We start from the raw sequence: 12,696 nt of genomic DNA on the forward strand, positions 1-12,696 counted from the left end.
CATGTGGAGAGAGAGAGAGAGTGATGAAGAGGGCGAGAACGGACAACACACACACACACACTGGCAGACAGACAGACATATCACATCTCCATCCTCCAGCAGCACATGCATGCACCATGCACTTGTCATGCTCCGTCAGAGTATGGAGAGGAGGGCTGGGGAGGGAGGGAGGTAGTGCTGGCTGGCCGCGGTCGCCCCTGTCTGCTATATTTAGCTCCGACCTCAGGAGAGCGGCGGCCGGGCTTGTGTAAAGCTGTGTGTGCTGCTCGGACACACACTGCAACCTCTCTTGGTCACGCTTCCAACACTACAGGCACCGACCGGAGTGCGGAGTTGTAGCAGTGAAAAGGTAAGGCTGTGCTGGGGATAGGAGGTTGGTTGAAGGACAGGCGCGAGGAGGATAATGTTATATTGATGAAACTATCTAATATGCAGTGCGGAGAACTCCACATATTAATCGCGCGCACCACGCTGTTTTGGCGCAACGTCGTGCGTAAAAATGAGTTTCGTGCGTAAAATTGCAATAATTGGTGGGATAAGGCATGTGAGGCTGCACTCTTGAAAAATTATATATTGACTTCCGTATTCTATTCTGGTGCAGCAGAGATTATCCTATAAAAATGTCATGTTGCATACAGATGATTGAACTTGTTTGAAGATTGTTTTTATATTGCAAGGTCAAACAAGAGGCAGGTTAGTAGCCGCGTTTGTTTTATTCCTCATTAACTTGATGTGAGCCATTTGCATTATGTCCCTCTAGCAATTTGGTCAGCGTTTGTCGCTTATTTTCCCTCACTGCTTTGATTTTATACAAAGTTATAAGACAGCGTGGCTTGATGGGCTAGTTTTGGTTTTACCCCGCTGTTGGCACACCACTCCTCTGTGTGTGTGTGTGTGTGTGTGTGTGTGTGTGTCTGTCTGTCATTACAAGGTGAGTTATGTTTGTTGATTATGCAGTTGAGGGCAATGGAGGTCAGCTGGATTGGTTTCTCTCTCTCACACACGCAACTGGCCAACTATGAGCCTCATGGTGAAACTGCCAAGTTTTTGTGGGTGTTTGTGTGTCCTTGAGACTAAGTGTAGGTCAGTGGTCAAACCAAATGTTTCTAGTAGGAAAAACACACAGCCAGGTGACGGTACTTAAAACCAGATCAGTTCCTTGTTTCGCCCTCCAAATGACCCTGTGACTACTACACTACAGGGCTTCACTGGGCCATAGTACTCTAGTGTCCTGGATTCAGTATCCTGATAGTGTGTTAGAGTTGTGCTGTTTCTAGTGTGAACCACAGCCACACACTCACAGTGAAAAGAAGAGAAAGTGGAGCACATATCCAGCAGGATCAGCACTAAACTTCTAAGTTGATACTAAACAAATGTTTGCCCAATTATATTTGCTGGTATTCCTGGTCTTTTGTAAACTGAACAATGCTTGTACACCCCCATGGCTATCCTGCTATATAGTGGTTAAGTATGAGGAGTTTTCCCCTTTAAGCTGTCAGTCCTCTAACTGTTTTGTTTATCCTAGCAGGTAATAGTAGAGGCAGTCGGCTGCCTCGTCCAGCCACACCAGCCATGGAGGGACTCTACTTCGAGGTGAAGCCCAAAAGAGATGAAGCCCTCAGGCCCAGGCCAGGGAGCTTCGAGAAGCCTCTCCCCAAGCTCACCTCCAACCGTCGCTCCTGTCCATCGCTCTCACCTGCCACATCTCCCAAGCCGCGCCCCGATAAGGCTGACACTCCAGCTGGGGGAGACATGGAGGAAGAGGAAGAGGAAGAGGAGGTACGATACAGACTCACGTTGATTGGCTCCCTGCCGGTCCACCACCTGACCACCATGGCCATGCTGCCCTGGGTGGTGGCTGAGATCGGGAGGCCTCGGCCCGGGGAGAGGGAGCCGGGTGCAGGGGGTCGGTCTGGAGGACCGTCCGAACCCACCGCCCGGAATCAGCCGGTGTTTCTGAGCGTGTCGGCGTCCAGGGTGCAGTGTGTGTGCGTGTTTTCCGAGGGGCTCTCCTGGGATCCTCTGTCACACGTGGTGCTGTTCGAGTGTCGCCCTCACCGGGTGACCAAGCTGATTCACAACAGCCAGGAGCCCAGCAGCTTTGGCTGCCTGGTCAGAGAGACACAACACTGCGCCTGCTACGTCTTCCAGTGCCAGGACAGCACCAAGGTAGGCGTGTGTGTGTGTGTGTGTTGTCGAATATGAGATGTCATGACCTAACACTGACACTAATCTCTCAGACTGTAGACCTGATATACACACTTACACGTGTGACACACATGCTCAGCTCCTTAAAGTTCACAGAGAGATGATTGCTCAGGTTACACAGCAGAGCAGAGATGAAGGAGGAACGGATTAGAATGACATGAGATACAGGAGAAAAGGAATCAACCTGGCAACAATCTCCTCCTCTACTGGACGATAAAAAGCTATGTGTGCATTTGATGTGACCGCATCAGTATTTGTTATGATGTATGCTGTGCGAAACTGGATACAGTGACAGTGGCAACCCAGTTACACTGTGCTTTTACTCCCTTCGACAACACAAGCCTACGCCAAAAAAACATGCACTACACATACACACATTCACACACACCCGTGACCTCTAATTCCTGTCACCTTTTCTCCATATGGCGTGCTTTGCCAGCAGCCTCTGCGCTCTGTAAAGTTGCAGCTGGTGCCGGAGTCAGGCCAGAGACATTTGATAGCCATCTTCATTACCATGCCACACATACCAGGGATGCCAGTCTGACAGTCAAAAGATCAGGGAGATGGAGACAATGGAGGATATTAATGAGAAACTAAATGAACCAAAGAAGACTAAATAGTTTACATCAGGATGACCTTGATGTAGGACAGTTTTCTTTGCTCTCAACCAGGCACATGCGCACATGCACAGGCATGTATAACAAATACCGGCATAGGCCTCAAAAATACAAATAACAGCCTGCATGTACTATATAATGTAGGCTACTGTAAATATAACTTAGTGCATGACGGCTGGGCAAGTATTTGTTTTGCGTGTCTTTTCTGCAAGTCTCTGAATTTGTTTGCTTGCCTGAGAGCAAAGGAGCTTGTCTTAATCAACCAAGCTGCGCCTTCAACCAGGATGTGGAACCGGGTTACCATGGAGACCACTTCCTGTGGCAGGGGGCTGTTGTGATGAGTGTGTGTTGTGGTTTGTGTGTATGCTTGATGTGCGCTCTCTCTCTCTCTCCAACCCTTCCCAGAATGTGATGATGATGTCAGGCTGTCCGAGCCACCTGTTGCTGTAGCTCTGTCACAGTGGGCTTACACACACACACACACACACACGCACACACACACATAGGCTCGTGTGTGTGTGTTTGTGCTGAGTATGTATGTCATCCTTGGGCGTCACTGTGGGACGTCACATGCTTTGTTGTTTGTGTGCTATTTTATGGCGAGGAATGCTTTCGTTTATTAGTTCTTGTGGTATGCGTTCTCATTTAAGACTCATATACAATATACTGCAACACACACACACACACACACACACACACACACACACACACACACACACACATACTGTACATCTGCAGTGCTGCCAGCTGGAAATTGGAAATTGCCCTCACATCTAAAAGAATGTAAATACAATAAAACTTCATCATATGGCTTTATTGCTCAACCCACCCCCAAAAAAATAAATAAATTGCAATTACAGCACACTGGTCCATATACCATGATACAAATATCCATATAAGAGGCATTCTTAAACTGCAACACCTACTGGAGCAGATCCTAGAATGGGTTCAGGAGCAAATCTAGGTCTCAGAACCAAAATTACCCCCACCGTCCCATCTACAGGAAACACTGAAACACACACACACACACACACACACACACACAGTATCACACTCAGTATCTGAGATTATTGTCAGTCCCAGGAGGAGGAAGTGATGCTACAGTAACTGGCAATTACATTACATTACAATTGCATGTACAGTAAACAATTTGTGTGTGTGTGAGAAGAGAAAGAGAACGGTCATGAGAAGATAGAGGCCAGCTGCTTACCCAACACGTTTGAATTGCTGAAATTGCTGAAAGCTTATTCAAAATATGAGACGTGAAATATTTCTGCACAGTCTCCTTTGCTGATTGAAATTGTTTTTTTTTATTGCTTATATCAACAATACTCTCTGTACAATGATTTATTCATATGTGCTTGACAAGGCCCAGAGAGCACAGCAGAGATGTAGGGCGTGACGTCTGGTACTAACAGTCTTTGTTTGCAGTAAAAATAGTCATTATGGAAAAATGCATCAGCAGTCCACAGTTTAAGCACAGCAGACATAAAGAGAAACTTCCCCTCCAGCGCCCAGGGGATAGGGACTATTTCAGAGGAGCTGCTGGTTTTCCCCTGCTCTCTTGAGAGCACAGTGTTAAAAAAGTAACCACTGGGTGTCATCATTGAAGTGTTAGAAAGTTCCCAATGTTTAAATGTATGGTTTCTGAAAGAATTGGTGTTTGTTGCAATGCATTACAGTGGTAGAAAGAGTACTAGAAGCCCTACTCAACTAGTACTAGTACTGTTACTTTGCTGATATTTTACTTAATTAGAAGTAAAAGTACTGGTGTAAAAAAATAAATAAAAGTAAAAGCTGATTTAAAATGTACTCGGAGTAAAAGTTACTAAGTTACTTTTTAGAAAAGAGAACATTGTTAGCTGTGATCTTTTCCATGCAATTCTAAAAGGCTGAGATGACAGAGTTCAAACTAGATTCTTTTAATTGGAAAATTTGGTAATTACAATATAAAGTGCACAAACAAAGTAAAGCCAGATTAGTCTTTTTTCTTTGCGACTGGCTCCACAATTGGCCAATTCAGGGTAGTCCAGATTTTGATGCTTATGGAGAGCAACAATTTGTACTCTGTAATGGATGTGATTTAAAATGTAGTTAAGTACAATACTGAAGTAAAGATGTACTTACGTAAAAGTACAATTACTGACTTTAAAAAAATACTTAAACAATTATGCATTGTTTTATAGACAGATGCATTCTTGTTCCACTTTTTACTTTAGTAGAAATATAAGGGTCCTTGATGGTGTGATTTTGTTATTTCTATTATTTTGTTTGAAGATCTGGCAGTGAGACAATGGTATAGGAGTGATCAGAGGTTTCAATCTCCCCACTGTTATCTCCCCAGTACAAACACTTCTCTAGTTCTGCACCAGCTCATTTCCAACCACAAAAGTGGTGCCAGGGACAAAATTGTATCAAATGGGGGTCCGTGGCCCAAGGTCCTTGACATGAAAACATTTGGAAACGTCTGGGCCGACCACTAAGTTACGGTTCACTGTTTCATTGCTCAGTAGCAGTGCGTCCCAAGGGCATTCATTCCTGCTGCATTGGGTCTGTTCTGCCGCAGCTGGAGCCAGGAAGTGTTGTTTACATTCTGCCATATCAGTCTAGCTCATAGAAACACCCTGAAACATCTAAACTATAATCTGAAAACCACCCGAGGTCTACCGCCTAAAGTTTGACTGCCCCGGGACAGGAACTGTGTCCAGCCCCTCTTCTCTCAACCATGCTCTCAACGCATTGGCGGATTTAGCTGCGTCAAGCAAGCCACAGGCAACAAGAATAAAATCGGACGTTAGACGATTCGCCTTCAAAACAAAGGCGCAAAACTTCGAAGAATATGACTAGTTAACTAATGGGAAAGGCTTTATTTTGAAATGTATAACTGGAGGTGCAATGTTTTTATTCTGCCTGGCTTGACATTGGTCCACAGGATCATCAACTCAACAGCGATTTGAAGGCTTGAGGGAGGAAAACCAACTTTCCATTGAATTGATTTGGAATCGTCCCACACTGTCAAAACCAAAGCTTTCTGAAAAGTACTCGGAGCCTCTTGGGGAAAGTTTATGGCGGATGGGATGAAAGCGCGACTCCAAAGGTTCAACCTATTCAACGTCAAACCAGAACAGAAAGATGTAAGTTTAATGGATATGTCTGTGCGGTTTTGTTTCTTTACTTTGCGTGCCATGCTAAATAGCCAGTTGGCTAACCGAGGTAGTTAGCATTACAAGCTAGCTAAATTAGTATAACTTAACGTTAGCCAAGTTTAAGAAGCTAACGTTAGCTAACTCACGAGTTGTTACTGTTACATTAACTAACTCTGGCATAATAGTCGTTACAAGTCAAGTGTACGCAATGATAAACGAATACATTTTCGTATTGCCGCAAAATGCAGTTTTCGCCATAAATCATGAACTTATTTGAATTGATTAGATAACTGCTTGTTTTGACAGAATTACGCACAGGTTTGACTTAACGCCAGACTAGGTATCAGTGATACCCGTCTGTTTTACGGTCTAAATAACGTCTGAACAGTCGTCAGAAAAACTCCCTGTGTGTTTTTTGGCTCGTATCCCTTGCGCTTTGAAAAGGAATGTGAAATGCAACAGTAGATAGCTACTGAAATGGGCATTGCAGATACCATGCAGTAACGGGCTGTGATACCTACTGCAGTAGTTTGTCGAGTACAGTAGTAGTTAAAGGTCAAGGTAGTTCTGGTTGAAAATACCACCAGCCACCACTGAAAGGTAGCTATTGGTCATGTCGCAAATATAGAAGGTCATTCAGGATACTACAGTTGACCACAGTTGCATTTGAATCCTCCTGTAGTCAAATAGTGTAAATCGTGTTGTGTTAGCGCACTGTACACCAGAGAGAAATTACAGTCTGAATTTTCCAAATCACCCCTGATGGGTGTTCAGGGGTGTTTCATGTTCACATTGGGACGTTCATGCATGTGTTGAAATGTATAAATGTATTATAGCTTGGGAATGAGTGGGGATTTTTAGTGACACATGTAAACAAGGTCTGTTACTCTTTAACTGCCACAAACCATAGGCCCTTGTTTCTTTCTTTAGACTACTATGTGACTGTGTGTGTGTGTGTGTGTGTGTGTGTGTGTGTGTTGGGCGGTAGTGTCACATCTTAACTGCTTTTGGTTATATCTGCTGAAGTTCACTAGGCACAGCTTGTGTTGGTTGTCTGATAAGCTGCATAGTTCAGTCTGTATCAGAGAAACATAGTATATCAGATTGGGGTGTATATCTCCCTTTCCTTCACTCTGTTGCTCAACATGGTTTTTGATATTTTGAAACAGTGCTTCATCATTGTAGTGTGAAAAAGTGTCTTTTGTCTCGACTAGATAGTGTTAGAAACGGTGGCTCACTCATTACTGGGCACATGAAAATCCAGTCTGCTGAGCTGTTGTAAACACAGGCCAAAAGTAGGTGCACTTTATATGGGTGAGTGAGTGTGTGAGTCATGGCGATGTCACCTCCAGACCCATTGTGCTTATGCCAGAACTTCACTCTGGAACAGGAGGCAAGTTTTCATTTGGATACCGCATTAGTCACATACTTTGTCTCAAGTTCTCCCTCCGTGATTCTCTTACGGCTGATTTTAAGAGACATTGTTGAAATGCAGTTTGATTTATAAGACATGCATTCTCCACCAGCACCAGACTGCCTTGTTTAAGAGGCTGACTGAAACACATTTCCCTCTGATAAAAACAACTGCAGCCTGTCTCAACTAGGAAAATTATTGTAGTCAATATTTGTGACATTTTCAACTGTGCAGCCCTAATCACAATTGAAAGCAACTTTTTAGTCTAAGAGAAACTGTAGTGCTTGATTTTGAATCCCTCTCTCTCCCATGCTCTCTTCGTGTAACCTCTCGGTCTCACATGCTTTCCCCTCCCTCTTTTTTTTTATGTGACTTTCCACCTCCCTTCATGTGACAGTCACTCCTCGGGCTGTAGTAAAAACAGGCCAGTAAACGGGAGTCACCTTCCTGTCTTTATATCTACTTGTCATCAGGCTATCCTTGTTGTCAGTTTGTCTGTCTGTTTTTCTATCCATTTGCCCAGCAGTTGCCCTCTCTCTCTCTCTCTCTCTCTCTCTCTCTGTCACTTTGTTGTTTGTTCAAGGCCTGTTTTTCTCACTCATCCTTTCTGTCAGTGTTAGCTGTACACCTGCCATTCCACATTACTGACTCTCTTTCAGTCACCTCTCCTAGACGAGAACGGGGGGGTGGGGGGGTGTTATCTTTGAGCCTCAGTGATCTAATTTACTCCTCATCAAAGTTCACTCTGATTCAGCACTGCCTGGTCTCTCTGACAACAAGCCCCTGCATTGTGTCTCTGTTATCACATTTCAATGAGCTCGTCATCTCGTCCTCACTTGTCTTTGTGCCGTTAAGTGGCTCCTCAACCCAAATGGAATGACGTCAGTGTGTTGGGCTCTTGTCGCTAACCATTTCAGTCACCCGGCGGCACTCCCTGCCTTATGATCCACCCCACTTTCTTACTTCTAATCTTCCTCCCTCTCCCCTTCCTTCTCCTTCTCTTACCACCTTCAGTTTGCATTGCTTTTCGTCTGTTGGTATGACTTCTGATCCTTGAACTTTGAGCCATGGCTATGCTCCACAGGGCACACGACCATGGGAAGCACAGAACTGGGACTTTCAGCTGGCTCGTTGTTGTTGCTGTTGGTTTTCCAAGCTGGTTGATGTCACTGTGTTCATAGGCTTCTCCAAGGAATATAACCTACATTTTCTTTCACAACATCAGTGACATTCCTCTGTAACTTGTTAGTGTTACCTGGCATCTTAAGTCAGGTTTATATAAGCATATATGTCCATTTAGGCTAGGCTGCCAGATTTGGACTACAGTGTTTCTCTAATGTAGGCTATTTTGGTTAAAGTGGTGGGTGGGAGTAATTTTGCTTTGGGTTTGACTTTTGTCCGTGTTTTACCCCTTGTTGTTATAGTGCATGTGGTAAAAACTGTGGTTAAAACTACTATTTAGATGCGTTCAAACTTTAACAAAATTATGACATTGTGTTTTCACATTTTAGGGGGTAAATCTCTTGTTGTGGTGGCTTACCACTATTTAATACATTTTGGGACAGGCCGCACTGTAGGACAATCTTCCTTGGAGTCTGTCCACCTGTTGGGCATAGCTTGCTGCGGTTCTTAAAACATAGTGAAAGAGTGAAGTTTAGAAAAAGAGAAGCCAAATGGAGTTAATGAATACAGAGGGTTGGACGGATGGAGAGAGTAAATCAAGAGAATACATTTGTGTGTTACTTTAATGCGAAGGTATTTCATATCTTGATCTTTGTGCCTCTCGTTGACAAACACTGAAAAGTTTATTTTCTTTAGTCTACAGTATTGCAGCTTCTCCATTACCGGTGGTTCTTGTGTAACTTCCTACTTTTCGAGGTCAGTACTACAGTAGTCCTATTTAGTGCCTACTCGGTGCGAGACACCGGGCTTTTATAGTGTTCTTCCTCTGTGAGAGGCCAAGTCTGTAGGTCACAGCTTGAGGCTGTGTCCAACTGCCTTCCTGTTGGAGACCAACCTCAGCTAAACCGTTGGTTCACTGAAAAAGATTCTGTGTGCTCACTGTGTGTCGTCAGTTTTGGCTACATTTTGAGAAGCAATACCTCTCTCTTCTCCCGTTCTCTCTTTCCCACTTTCACCACTCCAAGTCATACATTTTAGCCTTGTACAAGAGAGAGAGGAGTTTAAAAAAGGGCAGGTGTGTAAATGGGAAATCAAAAGATGGTTGGTTTGCTCTATGATCACAACAGAAAGTACATTTTTCTTCTACCTTTCTGCCTTTCACAAACAGGAAAACATTTTTGAGAGTTTACATACTAGAATGCCATACATGTGATCGGTAATTATGGGGTGTCTTTGTAATGAATTTAGAAACTTATGGGTGAAGTTTGAACTGAAAATGCATTTGGGAAAGGAGTGAATCCATGAGAAAGGAGGAGAGACTGTGATTACGTCATCATGGAGCAGAGATCAACTAAAACGCGTTACCTTGACGACAAAGCAGAGGGACTTAGACTGGGGGAGGTGGAATGAAATGAGAAAAGGCTAGTTCACAAAAAACATCACACTGCAGGACAATAAAGAAAAGTTGTGCTATGTTTTTGGTGGGAGAAAGACATTGTACAGAGAGAGAGGAGAGACATGAGCAAGGAAAAATGTGTCTGCCCGGAGAAGTGTTTCAAAGAGCAAATAGAAGGAAAAGGAAAGGAGTCGATGGGGGTGGGGGAGTGTAAACAGAGAGAAGTCTGTTAGTGGACAGATAGCAGACTCTCCTCATGCCAAAATGATTAAAAACAAGAAGAGTGTGAGAAACATGGTGTCCGGATGCTGAGGATGCTAAGAGGGGGGAATTGAAGTAAGGAATGAGTTAAGGAATCACTGGTCAAAGAGTTCAAGATGTGAGAGAAAGGGATTGTATCCCAAATAGCGCTACTGGTTTGTATGGAAGGTGTGAGTCTAGTATGTCTAGAAGACGGCACAAAGTAGTTTTAAAGGGAAAGAAAGCACAAGAAGGAGAGTCTGTTTTTGAAAGTGTCTCCACTCAGTTGTAACAGTAGCTTAGAATGATATTTAGGAAGTCATTGGGACGACATGGTGCCTCTGTTAAGCTGGGTGGTCAAGGTGAGTAGGAACTGACTGGATGGACACACACACACTTTGTCACACTAAGAGGTAGCTTTAAGCAGGCACCATTCATTTTTTAAGTCTTGATGAAAGATGGCTTGTATAAGGAGTATACATTTGCCTTGTTGAATGCCAACAGACGATGCTTGAAATTACTTTGAAAGAAGGCTTGGAGTTAATTATCAGTCAAAGAGCATGTATGGATATGCTATAGCTATAGTCCTTAGGAATGTAACAAAAGTTTGACACCAAATTTTGTGATCAAAACATTTGATGACATTCATCGTGGAGTTGAAAAAATGTTCGGTATTTCAGCTGCGGTCTAATATCTAAGAAATTACATTAAGAATGGTCCTTTCTCTTTTGTGTCAACACTGGGCAGCGCAAGGCTAGCAAGTTTTAGCTTGGGGTTGTCACGCTTCCAGGGTGCCAGTGAGTTAGGAAATCGGACACGTAATGACTCGCGAGCTAATCGTTGGTGGTACGCTAAAGTTTACCCCCAGCGAACGGCTAACGCTTGCTCTTACCGTCCACTGGTTTACTCCACTACTGTTGGATGGCTTGGAGGGGGACTGTGTGAGGCAGAATCCAGAGACCAGCAGCTGGCCAATGACGGCTCCTTTCCTAGTCTGTGGGTTGAATTATTATTTTTAATGTGGCACACTGGCTTTCCGTCATCTAATTAATAGTCATCAATAGAGTCAATAGAGTCATCTGAAATTAAAGTGTGGCCCAAGCAGAAAGTGTAAATGGGAAAGCACACTAGAGTCTCCATAGGTATCAAGTTAGAGTTTGGACAGTTGTAGAGAAGCACGTTGGATTTAATATACAAAGTGGAGGGTTTTTTTGCATCTATTTGAAAAGTCCCTGAAATTCCCAAAATAGAAAATGATCCTTGGAAGGTTTTGGAAAAATAACAAGAATATTACCCCTCTTTATAGCCCTAAGAACAGAAAAATGTGCAGACATCATACTTGACATTTAATTAATTAGTTGATGTAAGAGCAAGGATTTGTTTTTTATGTTATTTCCACAATCAGCTCCTTGAAAGCAGGGTCTGATACAGAAGTAGTGAGCAGCCTTGTTTAAGTGAAACACCACCTCTGTCTCTGAACAGGAGAGCAGGCAGCGCTCTGGAGGCCTGTCGTCATGAAGACATGGGATTAGAGGTGTGCTGGGTAAACAAGCAGCTCACTGGGGTAGAAATGAGGCACGTTAAATCTCACAGATCACAGATTCTGACTTTGTACAGACAGACAAAGTCCACTCGGCGTGTTTGTATCTTTATGTGTCTGAGCAACTGTGCAATGTGAGCGCATTGTGTGTGTCGGGTCATGTCTCAGTGCTATGCCTACTTTTGGCAGGGAGGCCCGGAGAACTTCTAGTCCTCAAAACAAGTAGTCTTTTTGGAAGCAGCATAGAAGTCTACTAATACGAGCTTTCTCTTGCTCTCTCTGTCTCTTTTTCTACCTCTTACTCTGTAGCTCTTTCCCCATTTTGTTGACATAAAGGGGCCTTGTATATGACGTTTTTCCATTTCTGAGAGGTGGAATTAATGGCAGTAGCCTGAAACATTATCCAGAGCGTGTTTGCTTCTTGCAATTTGTCATCTCATAACAAAACATCCAGCCGACCAGGCTGCATAGCCATCTAGATAAGAAGGAATGCACGGTTTAGTGATTTTATGTTTTTTTTTTTTCCTTAGTTAGTCAGTATACAGCAGGACATGTTATTGGTTCTCTCAGTATCCATGGAGCAAAATTAGGCCTAGATGTCACTAATGTCTTCAGGAGCACGTTAAAGAATAGCCTTCAATTGAAAATTATGTATAGACATCTAAGATTACTGCGTATCATTCGAAAAGAGAGGATGGACATAATTCAAAGGCCAAAACACAATCAACCCAACCAATTTACATTACACGCCCTTGTCCAGAGCAGCTTAGAGTTGGTGTAAAACAAAGTCCCAAGTGTGCCAGTGAGAGTCGGGTAGTGTTAATAAAGAGTAGGAGTGAGCACACGCCGTGCCCAGGCAAGACACAGCAGGACCTGGCTGGATCTGTGTCTGATATTGTAGAGCTAATTGCTGCTCGGGCCCGCTCACATGGAATTACATCACTGATATGACTCAACCACTGCTTCTGCTTAGCTAGGCTACTTCCTGCTTTTTGTCCCTCGGTTTGGTACAC

At 43.7% G+C, this 12,696-nt stretch overlaps 1 protein-coding gene across 2 annotated transcripts in view; it reads left to right on the forward strand.

Moving 5' to 3' along the window:
• The first annotated feature begins 1,544 nt into the window (after window positions 1–1,544).
• Window positions 1,545–12,696, forward strand: part of tbc1d1 (TBC1 (tre-2/USP6, BUB2, cdc16) domain family, member 1) — a 46,555-nt gene continuing 35,403 nt past the window's right edge. For both annotated transcript variants that reach the window (XM_071923214.2, XM_071923216.2), the window contains exon 1: window positions 1,545–2,169. In XM_071923214.2, the coding sequence (XP_071779315.2) occupies window positions 1,573–2,169 (597 nt within the window). In that variant the 5' untranslated portion in view covers window positions 1,545–1,572. The remainder of the gene's footprint in view (window positions 2,170–12,696) is intronic.

The sequence above is a fragment of the Centroberyx gerrardi genome, chromosome 3 (assembly GCF_048128805.1).
Source record: "Centroberyx gerrardi isolate f3 chromosome 3, fCenGer3.hap1.cur.20231027, whole genome shotgun sequence".
NCBI classification, from domain to species: Eukaryota; Metazoa; Chordata; class Actinopteri; order Beryciformes; family Berycidae; genus Centroberyx; species Centroberyx gerrardi.